This window comes from Sceloporus undulatus, chromosome 6 (assembly GCF_019175285.1).
Source record: "Sceloporus undulatus isolate JIND9_A2432 ecotype Alabama chromosome 6, SceUnd_v1.1, whole genome shotgun sequence".
Taxonomy (NCBI): Eukaryota; Metazoa; Chordata; class Lepidosauria; order Squamata; family Phrynosomatidae; genus Sceloporus; species Sceloporus undulatus.
Window position 1 is genome coordinate 159,672,630 of NC_056527.1, and position 23,179 is coordinate 159,695,808.

The 23,179-nt window shown below is 40.9% G+C and overlaps 1 protein-coding gene across 2 annotated transcripts in view; it reads right to left on the reverse strand.

Moving 5' to 3' along the window:
• SHC4 (SHC adaptor protein 4) overlaps positions 1-20,324 on the reverse strand; it is a 34,842-nt gene extending 14,518 nt beyond the window's left edge. For both annotated transcript variants that reach the window (XM_042473246.1, XM_042473245.1), the window contains exons 1-2: positions 18,822-20,324; positions 4,694-4,764 (exon numbers count right to left, since the gene is read on the reverse strand). In XM_042473246.1, coding sequence (XP_042329180.1) covers positions 4,694-4,764; positions 18,822-19,409 — 659 coding nt within the window. In that variant the 5' untranslated portion in view covers positions 19,410-20,324. The remainder of the gene's footprint in view (positions 1-4,693; positions 4,765-18,821) is intronic.
• Between the last annotated feature and the right edge of the window lie 2,855 nt (positions 20,325-23,179).

The window sequence follows — 23,179 nt, forward strand, 5'->3', positions numbered from 1 at the left end:
TACCCCATTAAAGAGCATAATGCTAACATAGGGTCTGAACAGTCCTTAGGACTGGAGCATGGCTTTGGCACAGCTTCTGGCCTCTTAGGATGCATGCATCGTTTAAACAGCATACCTCCAAAGTGACTTGAAGTTACTTTATTTTGGCCTGTCTGTTCAGGCCCATAGAAGCACTAATCAATATACGATTCAAAGAGCAAGATCAAGGGCTGTACTGCAAACCACACGTAAGAAGTTACACAATTTTACTGGAGTTAGAAAACTGGTTGCTAATGTCCATTATGGTGTAGTGCTTTGCCTGTTGAACTGTGGCTCTGGAGACTAGGGTTCGATTTCTGGCTTGACCTTTGGCAACTTACACATTCTCAGCCTCATGGGGAAGCAATGGCAAACTGCCTCTGAACAAATCTTGCCAAGGAATTCCACACCTTAGGGTCAGTGCAATTCAGAAATGACTTGAAGGCAACCACACAATGTCCATTATAACCTTTTGTCCTATATGCCAACCTCAGTGGTCATGTGGATGAACAAAAATATTTGGTATCATATTTCTGCAAAGTAACCTGCTTTGTGGTAATAATAATTTCCAAAAGGGTAGATGTGGTAAAAACAACAACCCTAATTCATTGCAGGTAGACCCTTGTGGTCTATAGCCACCACATTAGATCCATTAATTCTTTAGCCAGAATATTGGTACATTTGGTTGGTGTCAGATTATGCACCATGCAGTCAGAGAAAAGTGCTGACAGTAATAGGTATTAGGGATGCCAGGTTGGGACTATCTCAGGCCCAAAACCTAGCCACTCTCTGATTCTATGAGTTAAGATTTAAACCCAAGTCTTTCCCCACATTAGCACTGTTTGGATCAAGAGTGACAACTGTCAGTGAATAGAGATCTGCAATAGCTCCCAAAAGGCCTTGGAGAGCTTTTCTCTGCTGTTCCCTCACTACAAATAAAATAAAATAAAGTCCCTGTGACATGGGGACATTTTTCACCACATTTGCTGGTGGTGGGGTGTTCCTGGACCACTTTAGACCAGTGATGGAGAACCTATGGCACATGTGCCAGAGGTGGCACTCAGAGCGCTCTCTGTGGGCACATGTGCTGTTGCCCCAGCACAGAGTTTGCCAGAGTTTGTTACTAGAAAGCCAGAGAGACACGGCACTTTGCAATAAATAACTGGGTTTTGGGTTGCAGTTTGGGCAAACGGCCTCTAAAAGGTTCACCACCACTGCTTTAGACTCTGGACAATTCAACATTGCTTCCCCCCCCCCCCAAAAAAAAAATCTGGATGAGTTAAACAAAAATAATAGAGACCACAGGGTAGCAAACTTTGACTTCTGAGGGTGATGGGGATTTCAGATTACTGGATTTGGTAGCTGTTCCCGAACTTCTGCTAGCTTTTTGCCTCCAAGAATGAAATCCCTTGTTATTTGGTTTACTTTGGACTTATTCATTCTACCCAGAGGGTCTTGAATGAAGCAGCTGAGCATTCATTTATTGCCAAATTTCAGTTTGCCCCTCATTTCCCCTCTACTCCATTCAGCTTCTCTGTGTGCTTTCTATACATAAGGAGACACTCTGTTTTATTCCCTTCTGGGCCCCTGTCTGTACTTGAAGCGATGTTCTTTGCATCTTTAAAAATGCCAATTTTGTAGCTGCCTCAATGCTGAGATCTTTTTCTCAGATTGTTTCTAGGAAGTGAATAATGGCAATAATAATAATAATAATAATAATAATAATAATAATTACTTTTGTCACCCTGTTCTTTTACAGAACAATATAAAATGTTATAATAAAACCATATAATTATAATCAGTAAAAATGGAAGGACAACAAATAATTTGGAAAACAATAATAAGCCTGATTTGATTTGATTTATATTCTCCACCTTGCTCCCACTTTATAGCCCACTTTTAATATGTCCCAGTTTCTCTCAATTTATTTCAATGGCTGCAATATGAGTCCCAAGTGAACATGCAGTTTTTGATTAATTCACTTTTTTTTATAAGTGCTAAATTTTGAAATAAAAATAATATTTTAGGCAACATATTCATTTTGATCATTGCAATTCTGCCTAAAAATGATAGCTTTAACCCAGCCCACTACTTTAAGCTTTGCTTTACCTTTCCACACCTTCTTATAGTTATATGAAAATAAGTCAGCGTTTTTGTTTGTAATCTCTGTGCTCAGATATTTAGTCCTATTTGTTATTTTTAAGCCAGACCGCTTTTCCAGAAACAGCTTTTCATGTTTCTCCAGATTTTTTGTTAGTGTTGTCATTTTATCCTTATTTAATTTTAAACCTGACATTTCACTAAATTCTTCAAATTTTACTACAAGTTCCATGATGTCATTTATAGGATCGCTTAGTGACATTGCAATGTCATCTACAAAGGCACTAATCTTGAATTCTGAGCCTTATACATTTACAGTGGACCCTTGTTATCCACTGGGGTTCGGTTCAAAGATCCCCTGTGGATAACAAAATCCATGGATGCTCAAGTCCCATTAACTATGACATAGTGAAAAGGTGTCCCTTATAAAAAAAAATGGAAAATCAAGGTTTGATATTTGAAATTTGTATTTTTTTGAACGTTTTCAAATCGTAGATGATTGAATCTGTGTATTAAAAATCCATGTATAAGAAGGGCCGACTGCACTCCTTTTATTTTTTGGTTTTTCCTAATGTTTACCAGCATAATCTCTAATATTATCAAAAAATAATATTCAGCAAAAATGAGCATCCAGGCACAAGATCAATAATGAGGGAGTAGCCTGCTTGGGCCCATTAACGTGGGGATAGACTGGGTTCTCCAGGGTCAGAAGAAGCAGGTTAGTGTAGATTCAGCCTGTCAGTTTATGTTTCTTTGGTGTAGGCATGACAAGCATCTCAATATTAGTCAGTTGCAACTGGGGGGGGGGCATTGGAGATGCCTAGGGCATATGAGGGCCACAGGAAAGGTGGAAAAGAAGATGAAATAGACTGCAAATCCTTGATTTGGAGGTTGATATGTTTCACAGAAGTTGTGTACCCAAATGGCTTCCAATCTGTTGCCCTGTGGATTCCCTCCCTGACAGGTGGGTTGGGGAGATGGATTTATTCAATAATGGGCAGATTATTCAAAACCTGGGTCTGTGCCTCATAACATGCCAACGTTCATCAGCTGTGCCCAATAAAAGTGATAAGCATTTTGTTTTCTGTTTTGGTGGTGTGTGTGTATGTTTGTATGTAACAGAATACAAACATAGTTTTCTTATGTATTGTAATATAAAACAGTATATACATATACTGTTTGTTCTTTGATGTTTGTGCAGGATTTAATGCAACAGTCTCTTAGTGCAAGAGCTCTGCATGCATATACAGAATGCACAGATGGGCCGGCTACATCAAAGAAGCATATTCCATTACAGAATAAACACAGCAGATCTCACATCAGTGGCTTGGCATTAGTTACATACATGCTAATTAATTGTCTTCACTATGTGTCTGTATGTCCTCAGAATGACTGGGGTGGGCTTGAGGAATGACACACCAATTAGACTGTAGCCCATATTGAGAAATATATGTCTCCATGCCTCAGAAGAAAGCACGAGGAAAGAATCATTTCACACCCAAAGACAACTGCAATTGTCAAACTCAAAGACATCTTGGGTGTCGAGCTACATGTCAAGTCTGAGGACTGCACCCCACTAAACAGTCCAGCGAGAAACTTTGTTGTGGAGGAGAGACAGGCATGGAACAACACTGGCCCACTTTGTTTATTGTTTCTCCAAATCAGACAGAGAGAGCAAGAAAAGTGGCCTGATGTAAGTGAATAAGAATGCTGTTGAAGATTGGCTTTTAAGCACTGGAGGCCCTTGCCTTCACCCACAGAACAGAAAGGGATTGTGTGCATCCTCAAAGTAGGAAGCCTAATCATCAAGAAGACAAAGTCTGCCTTATCTAATTTCAGATGCCTCCTGTCCCTAGATGTTTTGCCTGGCCATTTTCAAGATTTATTGTAGCCATCCAGCCGAGGTGAATTTTATCTCCTTTTCTTGAGTTCTGTACAAATGGATTTAAACAATAGATAGGGTACTGAAGTACTGCAGCTGAGGAAAACCCTGGGAAGATTTTTTAAATGTTCTTCTCAAGCTCCTGATCCTAATGTCTTGGCAAAGGGACCTTAGGATTAGTTAGATGTTAGTGTGTTACCAGCTGTCCTGATGTGGCAGAGACAGTCCTGATTAATCCTCTGTCATCCCACTTTTTCATTTACTTTTTAAATGTCCCAGTTGTTCTTTCCTCTTCCTACTTTCCCCCTTTGTCCTTGGCTTACTTCAAGTTTGAAGTTCAAAATGCAAAATTTGAAGTTCAAAATGCAAAAGGAGTTTCTATTCTATAGACTCAGCTGGTGGGAGAGAAGAGATGGTGGGATCTTGCAGCTTCCCCATTCCTCATCATGAGGCATGTGGGGGTTGCTCTCCAACATCTGGAAGGCCACATGTTTCCCACACCTGCATTAAGCTCTTAAAAGCTCTTGTAGGAGGTGCTGTTCTACTTTTAGTCAGGATACTCAAAGGATGTGAACAGGACTGCATTAAAAAAATCAATGGAATTGTAAGAACTGAACCTGCACCTGCGCCATTGTAGCAAAATTAGCAAGTCGTTGTCTGGTAAGATGCTGCTTTCAGTCTTCAGCTACATACCTGGTAACTTGTGTCCGAGTGCCAAAATCGAGAGACCTCATTGACTGCAACACTTCAATGCAGCCCATATACTAAATATTGAAAGAGAGAGAAATCACAGCTGTTTAAAAGTTATCTGCACAAATAAAGAGAAAGAGATTCTAATCTGAATACATTTACAGACTATGCTCCATGATTTATAAAGATGAAAACAGTAATGCGTATGATCATTCCAAAATCTCCTCATTTAAGATTTCAGAGACAGACAGACAGACAGACAGACAGATAGATATATAACGATTTTCATAGACATGCACTAGAAGGTTAGATGGGGAAGACTGTGTTCAAACTACTCCTCAGCAATTAATCTCTTTGATCTATTATTAAATTGCAGCCTAACCTACCTTATAAATTTTCAGCAATGATAAAAAAAGGAGGGATATATTGGTAATAGTAAAGTAGACTGTCAGGCTGTTCTTTCCCTATCAGTCCTGGGAGCATGCAGGGATCTCTTTTTATTTCTGACTTTTTAAACACATACACACTTTTTTTGTGCAAGGGCAAAATTATATGCACAGCAAAGTGCTGGCACAGAGTGCAGATATATGCCATCTTCTTTGTCCCATCATGCCTCTGGGCCCAAAGGTATAAGAGGAAAATGAAGAAGGTGGCTACAGTCTCATCCAGTGCTTGGTTTCACAGTGAAGGAGCAAAAGTATTCTGAAAAATAAAATGAATTTGAGTAGCGAGTGTCACAATGCCACTGCATTTACCCTACAATTCTGGTTGTATTGTGCTGTAAGACTAGTTGTAAGATTTTCATAAGAGCAGTAAGTGACAATTGTTCATGACATGCAGCATTGACAACCAGAAAGTATGCATTAATAAGTTTGTGTCCAACCTAGATACCTAATGAAAATATCAATTTCATTTAATTTAGTCTTGTGTTTCTCTTTAAAATTAATATAATTTCCACATACATAAATTACATGATGCACACATTTCTGACTTTATGAAGAACTTACAAAATACAAGATTTGGGGACATCTGGTTCAGTCTGTTTAAAAAGACAAGCTTTGCAACCCTCAAAGAGTGGATATGACTTATAAAAAGTACACCTGCCAGTCTGACAAGGGACAAACTTTCCAACCCCCAAATAGAGGACTTCCCCCATAATAAGGGACAGCTGCCAGTCCGATAAAGGACAAACTTTCTGACCCTTAAATAAGGGACATCTTGGCAGCCCTAGGTGCCACTGAAGCTGCCAACATTTCTTCTGTAGCAAGCCCTGTTACTCTTCAACACTCCTCTCCTACAGCAATAGATATCGTATCATACATAGTGAGAGAGAGAGAATAGACGATTGTTTATTGCTGACTACAAATTATTGATATATTCACTGCTATGAAAGAAGCTGTTCATTGAAGGAAAAAATCTGCAATTAGCTCCCAAGTTGACGACGTAAATTAAAGGGGGGAAAGGACCAAGTGAAAGTTTAAAATGGGAATGTAAATGAAAACAAAAGGTTGCAAATATTTGAAACTTCTCCTGCAGTTAAATGTTCTTTAATCAACATTTGCTATCTACACTCTGTTCCAAGTATTTACACATGTGTTGTCTTTCTTTCTTTCTTTCTTTCTTTCTTTTCCATTTAAGAGCATAAGTCTTGGAAACCAGCTGGCTGTGCCTTGCGATCCTTGATGAAGCCAAAGATTTGGAGGAGTAGGTGAGTCATAGACTGAGATCATGCGACTGTGAGTAAGATCACCCTGAACATATGCGTGGGAAGCTGAACTGAACAAAGACTTGGGGGCGGGAGCAGGTTAGGGCAGAGAGGTTGGAGACAGCAGAAAAATCAAAACTAGGGCTTGCCGTAAATTATCCCAAGTGGAGTTAATCTTGATCACTGTTTCATTAAAGCCACATCAACTTGGAAACTGGAGTAGGACATTGCATTTATATAGAAGCGTTTGTGAATTTTTAACAAAATCTGTCCATGTCTGAACCTGACATTAATAGCGGCACTTTTCCTAGGCAAGGGATAGGGTTGGCACAAGACATTTTGATGTCTGATGTAGATCAATAAACAATGTCTCCCACACCTCATCCAAGCTAAATTGTATAGTACCCACACCAATTTATGATGTGAAACACAAAATAATACTAACAAGAGCAACAATAGCAACAACAACAGTATCCCAGAAATGCCTCTCTGCACCCCAGGCAATTAAAGGAGAATAAAAAGAAATAACCATTTTCAGACCCCAAATTTGCTCCCCAAGGGAGCTTTTCATGTTGCCTAATGGTAAGGTTGTCCCTGGAAAGCAACGGGAAAAGGGGCAAAGCTGGCTCCAAAAGCCCCAAGGTAAGGCAAACTCCAGAGCCCTAAGAAAGTGTAATGGGGGAGGAGAGAGAGCAAGAGAGAGTAGGAATGTGAAATGACAGAATAATAATTCTCATGCCTGAAGAATGGTGGGAAATAGAATTACTGTTCTCCCCACATGAGAAGTAGGAGATAATTACAAACCTCACCCGTTCCAATCAGGAGTGGGAATTATCTTTTGAAATTCATTGTCTTGGAAGTTTTATTGTATCTGTGCAATTAAACAGCAAGGATGCAAGAGTCTGTGCATATTCACACTGGAAAAGTCTAGCAAGTAACATAGCAAGTTGTCTTACCAATGAGGTGTTGGAATTGTGTGTTGTTGTTTTTGCAATGGCTGGATTCAAAATTGTTAAAGCTGAAACAGAAAATCTCACACAGGGGAAGGGTGTGTCACACAGGGGAAGGGTGAGGTAGCATGGTATCATTTATAAGAGTGAAGAAGACAAGCTGGGATCAGTTTTTACTACAGTTCCTATAGATAGAAGGGGGATTATGGGAGCTGTTGTCCAAAATATTTTTCCAAATTCTAATTCTCTTTCTTTGTTCTGCTGTGTTCGGTCCATAATATAATGCACTGAATTCAGTGGAGTTATTAAGACAACTATTGTTGGACTGCAAGTTCCAGCAGCCCCTAGCTGAGGAATGCTGGGAGTTTCAGTCCAACAACATTCAGATCATGAAAGCTATGCAGGCTTAGTCATCCCTGGTTAGTATTTGGATGGAAGACCACCAGGCGCAGTAGGGTGTCAAAGGAAGGAACAGGCAAAATCATCTTTTTTTGTAAAATGTGTGCACGTGTGTGTGTGCGTGCGCATGCTACATCAATAACATGTGTGCTCTGTATGTTTTCAAAATGCTGACACAGATATGGGGTGGTGGAAACATACTGAATTAGTGTAGTGGGCTGGGTGCATAGAAGGGTCACATTCCATCTTAAAATGAACACTTGTGTGAGGAAAAACAAAAATGTAAAAACCAAGCAAAAATTGCTGTGGAAATGGAACATGCCCCTATCTCCCTACTACTCATTAGTCAGGCTGGAGGGTGAGGAAGCACAGACCGATCAGCTGTACTCAAAACTGCACCATTATGCCCCCTTCCCCCAGGATAGGGAGCAGCGTGCCTTATTATTTCCTCTTCAAAGCTGTGAAATACATACAAAATTGTGTTGCTGAAAAAGTCTCCAAAGAAGGAGACCCCACTGCACTCCAAGGGTGTGTGTTCTACTATGAAGCAGCTCTGTCAGGAAGTTCTTCCTAATGTTGAGGTGGAATCTCCTGTCTTATCAAATCCATTGCTCCAATCCATTGCTCCATGTCCGAGTCTCTGGAGTAGCAGAAAACAAGTTTGTTCCATTGTCAATATGATATCCCTTCAAATTTAAACAGGGCTATCATGTCACCTCTTCACCCTCTCCAAGCTAAACATACCCAGCTCCCTAAGCCGCTCCTCCTAGGGCATAGTTTCCAGACCTTTCACTATTTTGGTTGCCCTCCTCTGGATATGCTCCAGCTTATCAATATCCCTTTTGAATTGTGGTGGCCAGAACAGTATTATTTTTGTTGTTAACTGTCCTTGAGTCGATCTCAACCCATGGCAACCCTACCTATGAAACATCTCCAAGACCCTCTGTCCTCCACTGCTCTGCTCAACTCCTGCAAACCCATACTCATGATCTCTTTAATAGAGTCCATTCATCTTGCATGTGGCCTTCCTCTCTTTCTACTTCTCTCTACCTTTCCTAACATTACTGTTTTTTCCAATGATTCATGATATGTCGAAAGTACCTATACACTAGCTGTTGTATTGTTGAATTCATGGTTCTTAGCTTGTTCCTATCTCCTTTTTGTTTTGCTTCCCTTCCTTCCTTTATTTCTTGTAACCATTTTCTCTGATGGCAGCACAATGGTTTTTTTTTCATCCCACTTTTGTGAAGGTGACAACATGGCACTTCCAAAATCTCTCAAAATCTTTCACTGCTTTTTACTGTGTGCCACTGCTGCCACCAAATTGCACAACATGACCCTTGAACTCGGAACCCTTGCTTGAGTGACTCCCACACGTTTCCTTTACCTCTGGGCCACTCTATAGGACGACAGGACGACTTTGAGTATTCAGAGCAATAAAAGTATTATTAACCCCTGGTAGCATTTGGCTTATAGTTTCTTAAAATACTTCAAGCGACCACACATTAAACCAAAACAAAAGAAAACTTTATTTACAAGATAGTTGGTTACAATATCTCTTTCAGTGGATATTCAGAGTTAATATGGTGTTTATGTGCTTAAACAGTTAGAAAGCATAATAATTCCTTTTACTGTATTTTCCAAGTGGTTCTTATATTCTTGGCTCACAGAGAACCTTTAGCCTTTCTCTGTCCTTTTTAACCTTTCCAGTAAACTGTGACTCCCCATGTCACTCCTAATTCAACTTCCACCTTGAACTGTCTTAGTTCTGATCTGGGCACTCAAACCCTTTCCAACTCTGATTAGATGTCGTCAATGCGCCAATCTGCCTTTTCTCCACACTCCTGTTCCCTTTTAGGAGATGATCATATTGCTTTTAAAGCGCCTTATCCCTAAAGGGATAAAGGTGCATCTAATTTTAAAAACCGTGTGTTATCGCACTTGCTGGTGGCTGGGCAAATGCAACCCGTATGCAGCCCAGATCCTAGCTATGCTCATCCAGCGGCTTTCAACTCACAGTTTGCCCATGGCACTGTGTGCGCACATAAGGTCACACTCACTCACTGTATTGCCCTCAGACTGTCTGAGCCACTCTCCGTGTTCCATGGACTCATCTCTTCAGGACTGGTAATTTTCACCTCCTCTAACTCCTGATTTCCTAGTAGCCAACCTTTCATACCTTTCTTTCTGTTAGTCTTGCATCATTTTGTGCATTTGCATGCATTTTTGCACATTTCTAAATAAAACTCTGTGGAGTATCTCTGCAGTTAGTACTGGTGTATAAAGGTAAAAAGATGTCCTAAATTACCCACTTCTTGCAGGCCTCCTTTTGAGCTAATAATCCCCCCCCCCCAAATACCAAGGAAATGCTGATACTGTTGGTGGGGTCCCCAAGTCCTCACCACCATCTTTTAAGGTAACAGCTGATTTTTTTTAATGATTTATAAGAAAGCAAGGAAGCAGAAGAAACACTGTACTGTAATTCTTATCTTAAATTTTTTTTTTACTTCTGACAGAATTATAAGAGGAAAACATTAGTCACCAGTGTGTTAGAATCATAGAGTTGGAAGAGACCACAAAGGCCATCCAGTCCAACCCTCTGCCATGCAGGAACTCTCAATCAAAGCATCCTTGACAGATGGCCATCCAGCGTCTATTTAAAGATCTCCAAGGAGGGAGACTCCACCACACTCCAACAATACGTGATGTATTAGAAGAGCCAGTGTGGTGTAGTGGTTTGAATGTTGGACTACAACTTTGGAGACCAGTATTTGAATCCCCACTGAGCCGTGGAAACCCACTGGATAAGCTTGGGTTAACTGCATTCTCTCAGCCTCAGAGAAAGACAAAAGCAAAGCCCCATGATAGGTTCACCCTAGCGTTGCCATACGTTGAAAATGAGGGTGCACAGCAACAGTGGTATTGTATAGTTTCCTTCCATAGCAGCTGAAAGTTCAATATCTGATAAGTGTGTAAACTGAACCATGGGAGATCCCAAGAATTAGACTACTGATGGAGGCTCATCTCAGTCATTCTGAAATTGACTGAACTGACTGAGAAAAAATAAAGTTGAGTAAGCATAACCATAGGAATGAATGCCAAGCTGGAGGGAGAGAACTGCATCTCCCTAGCATGTTGGATGCTGTTCACACACACACACAAACACACACACACACCTCACATCTGACAACAGAGACAAAAATATCTGAGGCATGAGCCCACATATTCTAAATTTGAAAAATGCCTGGTTCAGCCTAAGAGTTTTAGGATCTGGTTCATTGAAGGGATGCTCAAAGTGTATGCAAGTTCAAATGCCCAGATACCCATGTGTCCTTCATTCTTTCCTTTCTGTACAAAATCATTCTTAAAGAATTGTATCTTAAAATGTTCATCATTTAATACTTTAATCCAATATTTTGCAGGAGAAAGCTGGGACACAGGTCAAGTAATATCAGGGACCCAGGTGGTCAAGATGGCAGAAATGATTAATGGGGAAGAGCACAAAAGCTTAGGAGATGCTGAAGTGGTTTGCGCTTTCCTGTGCTTTCTGGAAACAGCAAGATTTTACCCCTCCTCTCCTTTCCTTCACAAAGAGAGAACTGAATGCAAACTATTTTTGCACTTTGAACTCAGTGTGCACCAATGGAAGTAAGATAAGGACAAAGGGAAAGTGGAAAGAGGAGAGGGAAACCGGGAAATGTTAAAAGCAGCTGAAAAAGTGGGGCAGGAGGAACTGAACAGAGAATGTCACTGCCAAATTGGGACATTTGGAGGGTATGTAATCAATTACCATTTAGAAATGTTTTTAAACATGAATATCCTGCCATTCTCTATGTATTGGGAGAAAAGCAGAACAAAGTACGCAGGCAGGTGTGGAGCAAAGGAAAGGTGGGGTGTGGAAACTGTAGTTCTTAAGAAATCATTGATGCAGCAAGACATTTCCTCTGCCAGGAAGTGAAAGAGAAGCAGCATATACAAATACGGCTAACTAGCCTACCAGAAACCACATCTTTATGGGGAATTCCACTGATAACTTATATATGTTTTAAAACATCAGCCTTATGCACAGAGATTTGACCTAAACTGCTAAACAAGAAGAGTAACATATAGTAAAACATGCTATTACAGGGTAAGATTGCAGAATAAAATTAATCCAGCAGGAAGCCGAGACTGTGGGAAATGTGCCATGGCTAGTAGTTCTCAAGCAGTAAACCTTGCTGTAAGACTAAAGGTACTGTTTTCATTTGTGACATGTTATAGGATTGGTATTTGGCATGACTAGCACTCCACACAAGCAGAGCATGTACCCCCAGGTGTATGATGGAAATTGTCTATGACACACACCAGAAGCTTACCTTCAAAGTGGACATCAGCTTAGACTGTCCTGCCAGAGCTAGATAAGTTTGCTGCCTAAGGCAATGGGCAAGATGGCATCTCCTTCATACTGTGAAGCTAAATAAACTAACCTTTGTAACTTAGGGCCCAAACAGACAGGCCAAAATAAAGCTGCTTTGGGTCACTTTGGAGGTATGCTATTTAAATTACGCATGCATCCTAAGAGGCCGGAAGCCACGCCAAACCATGCTCCATTCCTAAGGACTGGAGCACAGCTTTGGTGCAGCTTCTGGCCTCTTAAGATGCATGTCTCATTTAAACAGCATATGTCCAAAGTGACCCAAAGCAGCTTTATTTTGGCCTGTCTGTTCAGGCCCTTACTATGGGAAAATGTCCTGGACCATACTCCAGGGCAACAACATGTCTTCTGACTGTGCAGGGACAGTTGGAGGGCAGGAACAGTCCTGCTTAATCTTGGGGCATCAGCTTCTAAAATATCCCAGTCTCTCTTTTCTCCTTCTCCCCTATCCTTGGAGGAGCCTTGGTGGTGCAGTGGTTAAATGCCTGTACTGCAGCTACTCACTCACAAACCGCAAGGTTGCAAGTTCAATACCAGCCAAGGGCACAGGGTCAACTCAGCCTTGCATCCTTCCAAGGAGGTCACTAAAATGAGTACCTAGCTTGTTGGAGGCAATTAGCTTACACATTGTAGTGCTTAAGTACACTGATAAGAGGTATAGAAATATACTTGCTATTGCTGTATCCTCCATTTGTCCCCAACTTACTTCAATTGCTGAAAGCGGCATAGTTTGCACTTAGTTAACTCAGAAGAGGGGCAATGAGAGGATGGGGCTGAATCGTGGCCTTCCCAGGAGGCTTAAACTGCTGCAGCTTCTCCTGACTTGCTTCATTAGTTTGTGTGTGTGTACATGAATGTGTGTGTATGTGTTGATTTTATCCTACTTCCAACTAGACCAGATTGCTAGTGTGTGCATGAGTGAGTGTGTGTGTGTGTGTGTGTGTGTGTGTGTTAATAAACTACAAAACCTATTTGGAATTGCCTCTGGAGTTCTGTGTGATTTGGAACCAATACCCAAAGGGAAAAGATCCTAGGCCGAATATTGCCCCAGCCAAGGTTTTTTTATTTGAACTATCAATTCCCCTAAAACATATTAATTTGAGGTTGCCTTACCAGGACCCCTAGCTTTTTGGGCAACAATCATATTTAATATTTCTTTAGCTTATTCCAAAAGAAAGTCAGCAAATGCCTTTATAAGCCAAACTTTTGATTGCATAGATCACAAAAAAACTATGGTTGGCTCTTAAAGACATGGGAATGCCACTGCATCTGATAGTCCTGATGAGAAATCTGTACAGGTACTTAGGACAAGAGGCTACTGTTAGAATAGAATACGGAGAAACAGAATGATTCTCAATTGGCAACTGAGTCAGAAAAGCCTGCATTCTATCACCCTCTTTGTTCAACTTCTCTGCAGAAAATATCATACAGAGAACAGACTTAAATTCAGAAAAAGGAAGCATAAAGGTTAGGAGAAGGAATATCAACAATCTAAGATACACCGATGACACCATACTACTAGCAAAAATCATCACAGATTTGGAACAATTGTTAAATAAGGTCAAGGAAGAAAGCACAAAGACACTGAGCATAAATTTAACGCTGATCATAAATTAAACAAAGATAATGATCATAGAGGCCAAAAATACATTCAGCCTAGACAAAGAGGAAATTTAAATAGTAAAAGAGTTCCCATATCTTGAAATAAACATTGATCAAAAAGGAGACTGCTGTCAATAAATCAAAGGAAGACTAGGAATGGGTAGGGCTGCTATGAAAGAACTAGAAAAGATCCTAAAAAGTAAAGATATACAGCTAAGCACTAAAGTTAGAACCGTACAAGGTATTGTATTCCCCATCGCTATGTACAGCTGTGCGAGCTGGATAGTGAAGAAAGGACAGGAAGAAAATAAATTCATTTGAGATGTGGTGCTGGAGAAGAGTGCTTGGTATCATGGACAGCCAAAAAACCAAACACATGGGTCCTTGAACAGGCAAAGCCAGAAATCTCCCTGGAATCCAAGATGGGCAAACTCTAGTGTGTCAACATCCTTTTTGAACTGTGGTGCCCAGAACTGGACACAGTATTCCAGGTGAGGCCTGACCAAAGCAGAATACAGTGACACTGTTACTTCCCTCAATCTAGACCCTATACGTCTAGTGACATATGATGCACACCCTGCCTTCTATGGTTTCCTCTTCAGAACAGGTAAATATTACCTCCTCCACAAGTCACCACTATCCAATTTCCATGTCTCTATTTCACTGAGCTCTGAATGGTGTTCGTTTTTAAAATTGCTATTGTGTGTTTGGTTGTACTGTACTCTTGCATATTTTTAAAAAACAACCAAAATCCAAAAATAAACCCATCTTTTAGCATTCACCACACCTGGGTGCATATTACTTTTGTACTTTGCACTCAGTTTGCAGCAAATGAAGTAAGCTGTGAACAAAGAGGGAAAGTGGGAGGAGGAGAGATGAACTGGGGCATTTTAAATGCAGCTAATGAAGTAAGGATTAATCAGGGCTATCCCTGCAAAGGAGTGTATAGTATAAATAACAAAAAATCTTGTGGCACCTTGAAAAGAAAAGAAACACAATTCAGTTGGCCTACAAATGCATAATATAGATATGTACGGTGGCCACACAGAGCTGTGTTTATTGCTGCTTGAATATAAGAACAGAGGGGTTGTGAAGCACAAGGCTGGCCACCATACACAGCTTCAGGCTTAGCAAGTCACAAGCTGTGCACTCTTATTATGTAGTCACTGATCATTTCCAAAACATCTCAAATGCATTTTTATACAGAAAAACACATATAAACTACCCACACCAGAAGCATGCCAACCACAGGCATGCTGTACAATGTTTGTGATCTTTGGATATTCAGCATGAGAACTATTTTTTTAAAAAATTACAGAATTTGTGCTTTTTTCTTACTTAGGTATATGCAAGTATGAAGTCAGATTGGGTATTAGTATTTTGTTTGTATTTCTCACTTGTTTTAGGCAGAGAAAGGAGAATGAATAATTTTAGCAGCGATCTAATTTTAGATCAATTTTAGCTGGATCTTGTGAATCAGCTTTCTCACATTTGGCATCCCGGTTCTACAAGTGGCAGATCGGAGTGATCTGAATAATGCAAGAGCTTTTTAAATTGTGGGTCTCAGGGTGATACTGGAAGAATGGCATTTTATCTATCACCAGCAGACACTGGACCTTCCTTCCACATGCATCACATTTATATGTCATTTCTGACTTATGGGTTTTCTTGACAAAATTTGTTCAGAGGAGCTTTGCCATTGCCTTCCCCTGAGGCTGAGAGCATGGGACTTGCCCAAGTAAGTTTTGTGGCAAAGCTGGGAATAAAACCCTGGTCTCCAGGGTTGGAGGCCAACTCTCCATGTGCATCACACTTTATATGCCATGCCTATACATGGCATATAAACCTATGGTAATGTTAACAGAGAAAACATTAACAACAAAATAGGTAATTGTTCAGAGGTTAAAGACTCGATGTGATATTCTTGCAATTTTTTTGTTGTTGTAATGGGGAGATGGCAAGGCTCAAAGGTTAGTTTAGAGGTAGGTCCCACCAAGTTCACATTGCATGTTTTCTGCACACCTTTTGCAAACTTTGTTCCTTGGTGCCACTGAAACTGTGCCTTATTATTACTATCATTATTGTCATATACAGTGGGTCCGTAGTATCCACTGGTGTTTGGTTCAATCCCTGTGGATAACAAAATCTGGGCACGCTCATATCCCATTAAATACAATGGTGTAGTAAAATTGTGTTTAACTGGATTGTATCTGCTCCTTTTTGATCTGGTCCATGCCCCAAAAGTGGCCGGAAGCTGCCTTATTTGGCCCATGTGTTTCGGGTTAAAGTTAAAACAAGTACAGCTAAAAATCTACATCATACAAAAGTTAGGATCCACTCTATCAGATGTTGCTGATATCAACATCCGTACTCATGCCCTTTTCCCTGGCAATGGTTGGCCTTCCCCTTAAGCATAATGAGGAATCACCTCAGGTAGCAGATGCTGAGAGAGTGGGTCTCCTGCCCTCATTCTGGTAAAAGATGGAACTATGTATGCCATCAACCTGCATACACCCCACCTGTCTCACATTGTCAGGGACAGTCCCGATTAATCCTCTGCCATTCCACTTTTGGAGCAACTTTTAAAATGCCCCGGTTTCTCTCTTCTCCTCCCACTTTCTCTTTTTGTCCTCAGCTTACTGCAGTTGCTGCAAACTGAGTGCAAAGTGTGCAAATAGTTTGCACTCAATTAATTAGGGAGAGAAGAGAACTTTGACTTTACAAGTAGGCTCCAGCAAAAGCAAACTGCTGCAGCCTCTCCTAGTCTATGGGTTTTTCCTCTTTAATAACTTTTGCCATCTTGACCACACTGTGATGGTGCTTGACCACATGTGTCCCAGTTTTTAGGGTGAAATTTTGGAGGTTATGACAGCAGGTTCCATTCATTAACCTTAAAGGCTTAGTTTTTGCCCTACAGGTTTTCTCTGCTTGTGAGCCACAGAGAGAGGGCTGGGCAGTGCCAGCCTTTCAGCAACCTTGACCAAGTTGCTCTCAATGAGCCTCTATGTCCCCCCTCCACTCTCTGAGTGGGCTCTCCTCCTTACCTCTGTGTTGTTACTGTGTGCCAATTGACTTTCCCTTTTTCTCCAGGCCCAGTTTACACAACTATTGGTAGGAGATGAAGGCAAGGAGATTGTGCTGATGCTAAATTTATTCATAAAGTAAACAAGCTCATGTTCAGGGCCTCAGAGGATAAAAGGCTTCAAAATGCAAGATAAAATGAAATAAATAAAAATAAGATTGAATTATTTGAATTTTCAAGTGCTCCATAATACTACAGGCCCTTTTGGACATGACGCAGTTTGGAACCACAGCATTACTTAATCCAACCTAAGAGACGGCTGTCCCATCCCCTTTCTCTTTGTCACATGTTTCGTGGAGGCACATGAACATGCAGTAACACAAAATAAGAGGAAATAAGAGGTGGTACAGGGACATGGAGTTTTCAATGAGATGCAAGGAAGTCAACAGAAGGGATCTGCTTCACCTTTATGCAGGGTATGAGATGGAGGGGAAAGGCAAAATGCAACACTAGGATAGAGTCAGACTCTAATGTAGGGGCAGGGGTGTATTCCTTCCAATGAAATTTTCCTTCTGTCTCCAAATATCTAGCATTTCTAAGAGTGACACACTTTAAAATTGTTCACATTTCCTTAGCCACTTTGCCTGCCCCTTTTCTTTGGAAGCTTACATTGTATTTCTAAATATGTACTTGACTGAAATTTTAAGCTACTGAAAAGCTAGAGATTTGGACTGAAAGAATTATTGAAAGGGAATAAGTTGTTCCAGTCTTAACTAGTCTACACCAGGACACTTTATATTTTGCCTTACAAAGCAGCTGTCTCAGAGCATTGGTCTACCCAGGTTTTATTATACATTATTTTCTCAAGAACTTTTATGACCCATTTGTAGTTACATTCCTACAGCAAGTAACTTGAATGAGTACTACACTGACTATGGCCTTGTCTGCATGGGCCAAAAGATCAGTTCCTCACCTCCATTCTGGTGTCACCCAGTCATAGAATCACAGAGTTGGAAGAGACCACAGGGGGCATCCAGTCTAACCCCTAGCCATGCAGGAACTCACAATCAAAGGACCCCCAACCGATGACACAGGACCAAAACCCCAGTTCTGGTGTGTGCAGTCCAGACAATGTCTGGCATGTCCCTGACAAGAACTGGGGTTTAACAAGATTAAAACTAATTAAAATAATTTACCTGTTGCTCTGGATCTTCAAGAGCCAGAGCCCTCTGTTTTCATGCCATGGCAGCTATCTGTACAGACTGGTCTGCCAGGTGCATTGGCCACTGTTGCAGATTGCTTGTTCTGAGGTCACAATATGACCATTACTGGGTTCAAGCCTCAGAAGCAAGCGAACTATGGTGGTGGCAGATGTGCTAGGAAGCCCAGTGGGATGCCTGTGCAAACAGCTGCCATGCCACAGAAATGGAAGCCAGTGGCATCTTCGGGGCTAGGATACTGTAGGCTGCCCCTGGAGTCTATGCTGGCCAGTGCAGATAAGGCCTGAATTGTGCATCTGCTTTAAAAATAACTGCCTCCCACACTTTTCCCTGCACTGAGTACTTTCCCACATGTGATATACATGCATCACAAGAGGATGGTGGTTATAGGGCAAAAATTCTTTTCATGTAAAATATCCTTGTATGAGTACTTAGGAGTTGCGTGGGTTTTCCCCGACCCTATCCCTAGCTTTTATAGTGTATTTCTAACCAGCTTCTTAACATGGGACAGGTGAATACTAACATAGTATAAAGATGAGATGCTAAAGCAGGAAATTCCCAGTTAAGATATCACAGAACCACAAGATGACCCATGATCAGCCTTAGTTTCCACATCGGTAATATGGGGATAATCATACTGGCATAATTTTAAAGAATGATAACAAAGACTAAGATAGAAAATGGTTTGCTTTGAATGCTAACACACTACATACATTAAATGTGGGGTTGTTAAAAATGCTGTTTTAAAATAAATATTACATTAAGTTATCATGGGGTATTTAAAAAAGAGAGGGAAAGAAAGGAAGGAATACTACTTACTCGAACAGTGTATGATATCCCAGCCGCCAAACTTGATTCACCCTCCTGTCCAAAATCTTTGTCTGGTTTAGATAAAATCCCAGAGTCTTCAGAGCCCAGCAAGAGACTGTCCTCTTGGAAGTTCAGGTTTGCCTTTGGTGTCTTCTCCACGTCTCCCCAAGAATATGAAGTAGGTAGGCAGGTGGTTAAGCTGATTTCTGGCATGGTTGGGCTTGTTGGGACAGTTGTGCATTCTGTGAGCTTAATTCTCGGCACCTCTTTAGTCCGTAGGCAGAAGTTCTTGAAGCTTGGGAGGGTGGAAGGGTTGGCCAGCTTAATGTTGCCCATGCGAGGTATCAAGGTTCCCACAGTCAAGGAACTGTTTGGGGTGCCTATGGCAACATCTTCGATGGGTATATTAGCTGCCGAGGATCGAGACGATGAAGAGGCTTTAAGATGTAGAAGACCGCTCTGCACATTTTCCTCCAATGGTGTCACGGACTCATTTCTAAAACGACTGTATTTAGCCCTGTGAAGCATTCCTGGGTCTCTTGAGAGTCCTACATGCAGTATGTGGCCACTGATGCTTTGTGGAATGCGTTCTCTCATAGCCTTCAAAGTTCTCTCCCCAGATCTCCTTTCCCCCCTAAATCAGCTTCCTTCTTATGAATAAAAGAAAATAATATGGAATTAAACAAACCAGAACGATTTTGAAAAGGAAGAAGAGAGCAGATCTATTCAGCGATGATCTTTTTGATGGTTTCTCAAGCGGCTTCCTCCTCTTAACAAACGCAGTTTCATTATGTTCTGACATCTGCCTATTTGGAATTAAATCTAAATGAAGCCCAGATGCAGGTAAACCAAAGAGAGCTACAACTGTTTGATTTGAAAAGCTGTTCTCTATCACAACATTTGCAAGCAAGGAAGGAAGGAAGCTCTAAATTGCCCTCGGCTATGAAAACACACAGCCATATTCTGATATCATTAACAGCAAAGCCCTGACTGGAGTTAAAAAATAAACTGATTAACTACTTTGTACCATGACATTAAAAAATAATTTAAAATCTCTACCTTTCTTGGTTCAGCAACAATGAAAAAAGATTTTCTCTCCCCCCCCAAAAAACCTAGCCTTGTTCTTTTAATCTTGAGGAAAAATATCATTAATTTGCAATTTAAAAAATTATTTACTCATACCAATGTAGGTAGCAAAATCCAATGTTAATTAATTCTGTAGATAAAGCTCAAGTTACTGTCAATAAAAACCTGGTTAGTTCTGGAAAAAAGGATCCCTTAGCACTGTAATATCCCCAAAAATACTCCTCATAGATTTACGATCCAGCGCAATCGGACTTCAGATCTTCCGAACCATCATCTATGAATGGAATCATGCTCATGAAACATCCCTGGCATCCTTTTGAATCATCTGTAGCTTTTCCTCAGTCTCCAGGTCATGGTAGCTTATTTCTATGAAAGATGAGAGAGAGAGAACGTTACAGTTTTTATGAATGAGGTTTTCTGAATGAATTTCACTGTGTGCAAGCTAAATAAATCTGTGAATGAAGCTGAGAATGGCTGTAACTGACTGACAGTCCCAGGGGTGTTTAATTTTCAGCCAATCCAGAGAAAGCTTGATGACTCATGCACCATAAATACACTAAACTAGTAGCCGTGCGAAATGTGACTTTTGGTGATGGGGACAGTTCTGAACGTAATGTAGGTAGTGAATGGATGAAGACATTACCATGCCAATAGATCTAATTCATTTCTTTTCCTGTTGGGGGAAAAAAGGGGGATGTGGGTTTGTGAGTATGTGCATGTGTGCTGTTATTTCTGCAATGCAGCATGAGATGGAGGGGCGTGAAGAGAAAGAAAAACCTCTTCCACTATATGGTATGAAATTCAGAGGAGACGAGGAAAGTGGTGATGCACTGTTTTTAGAAACCGAGAGTCCCTTTTTTATTGACTCTCTGCTCAATATATAACAGCGCTTCCTGTGCCGATCAAATTTACTCTGAAGACACAATAAAAACTGCAAAAGCATGAGCACACAGGAAGTGAAGATCTGAGTAGGCAAGACAACAAAGTACATTGCATCCTCGCATACTGCAAGCCATTAGGGAAGAATACCAAACTGTAACAAGCAGAGGGGACCGATCTGATGGTTTAATGCTTCTTGTTATATGCTCTGGTTACATTGTGCATTTTAAAAATAATTTACTCTGGTGCTGCAGAAAAAGAGCTGCATTTAATTAGTTGCATAGGCCTGTTACAGACTGCCAAAATAAAGCTGCTTGGGGTCTCTTTGGAGGTATGCTATTTAAATGATGCATGGGTCCTAAGAGTCCGGAGGTCGCACCAAAGCCACACTCCATTCCTAAGCACTGGAGTGCAGCTTTGGTGCAGCTTCCGGATTCTTAGGATGCATGCATCATTTAAACAGCATACCTCCAAAGAGACCTGAAGCAGCTTTATTTTGGCAGTCTGTAACAGGTCATAGTTTTCTTTTTCAATGTATACCCTTGTTTAGCACACCTCTGTTCTACATCTGTTTAGCCTTAAAAAGGCTAAAAAGGCCAATGCAATTTTAGGCTGCATCAATAGAAGTATAGTGTCTAGATCAAGGGAAGTAATAGTCCCAACTCTATTCTGCTTTGGTCAGGCGCCACCTGGAATACTGTGTCCAGTTCTGGGCACCACAATTCAAAAAGGTCTTTGAGAAACTGGAGCGTGTCCAAAGGAAGGCGACTAAAATGGTGAAGGGTCTGGAAACCATGCCCTATGAGGAATGGCTTAGGGAGCTGGGGATGTTTAGCCTGGAGAAGAGAAGGATAAGAGGTGATATGATAGCCCTGTTTAAATATACAGTGGTACCCCGGGATACGAATTACCCAGCTTACGAATTTTTCGGGATACGAAAAAATCCCATAGGGATTTATTGTTTCGGCTTACGAAGGTTTTTTCAGGTTACGAAAAAACCTCGGCGCTATTTTCAATGGAGCCGCGGCAGAGCCGCGGCTTTTTTTCCATTAGCGCCTATGGCAATTCAGGTTACGAAGGTTTTTCGGGTTACGAAATTAGCCGCGGAACGAATTAATTTCGTAACCCGAGGTACCACTGTATTGAGGAGGGAGCAAGCTTGTTTTCTGCTGCTCCAGAGAACAGGATCCAGAACAATGGATGCAAGCTGCAGGAGAAGAGATTCCACTTAAACATTAGGAGGAACAGTAGAGTCTCTTTCCTTGGAGGTCTTTAAACTGACCATGGGATTGCCACTGGTATTTCCCTAAGTTTACTGAAATTAGCTTTGTTATAGTCTAGAATGCATGTCTGACAATGTGTGGCTTACCCTTTCTGCTGTGTATCAAACTCCAGGAGAACATGACCACTCTCAACTAAAGATCCTGCTACTTCCACCCTATTAACCAGGTCATCAGTCTTGGTTGGGATCCAATCTAAAATAGCTGATCCCCTTACTGCCTCTTCTGCCTTCTGAACAATGAAATTGTCTGCAAGGCAAGTGAAGAATGAATTTTTTTGGGCAGAGCTTGACTTCCAATAAATATCAGGATATTTGAAATCATTACTTCCACATCTTTCCTTTCTGAATGAGTGTCATCTTATCAGGAAGGTATCATCAAAGTTTTAAGTCTGATTTGAGAATCTGTAGTACACTCCCACAATGACATTGCCGTTGTTTCTCTGCCCCTTAATTTTTACCCAGATGCTCTCAACCTTGTTTCCAAGATTTAAGTCATGGATCTCTTCATAGGTGTAAATATCCCTGGCATATAATAATAATAATAATAATAATAATAATAATAATAATAATAATAATAGGTTAATAACAATAATGTTACTCCACCTTCCTTCCTGTTTGGTCTATTTCTCTGAAATAGGTTATACTTCTCTGTTACTACATTCCAGTCCTGAGACTCATCCCACCAGGTTTCGTCGATGCCTATTATATCACATTTGCTTTGCTGTGCTAAGAGTTTAAGTTCATCCTGTTTATTTCCTATGCTCTGTGCATTAGTATAGAGATATACTATACTAGATCAGGGGCCATTCCCTCTGTCTGCCTTTTAAATGTCCCCCCGCCCCAACTGTTGGGTTCTTGTGCTAATTGTCTTGCATCTCTAAAATATTTGGGCGGTTATCTCCAGCACTTGATGAATTTTTGCCTTCTCATATACTGTCTCCCCACATAGCTCAGTTTAAAGGCCTCCTGATCAGATCTTTCAGACTCTTAGCAAAGACATTCCTGGCAACTGCTATGAGGTGCCACCTATCTCTTGCCAGAAGTCCACCTCCATGAAACTGCACATAACGGTCCAGGAAGCCAAACTATTGGCTTCCCAGCAGCAGCATCTGCAGAACAA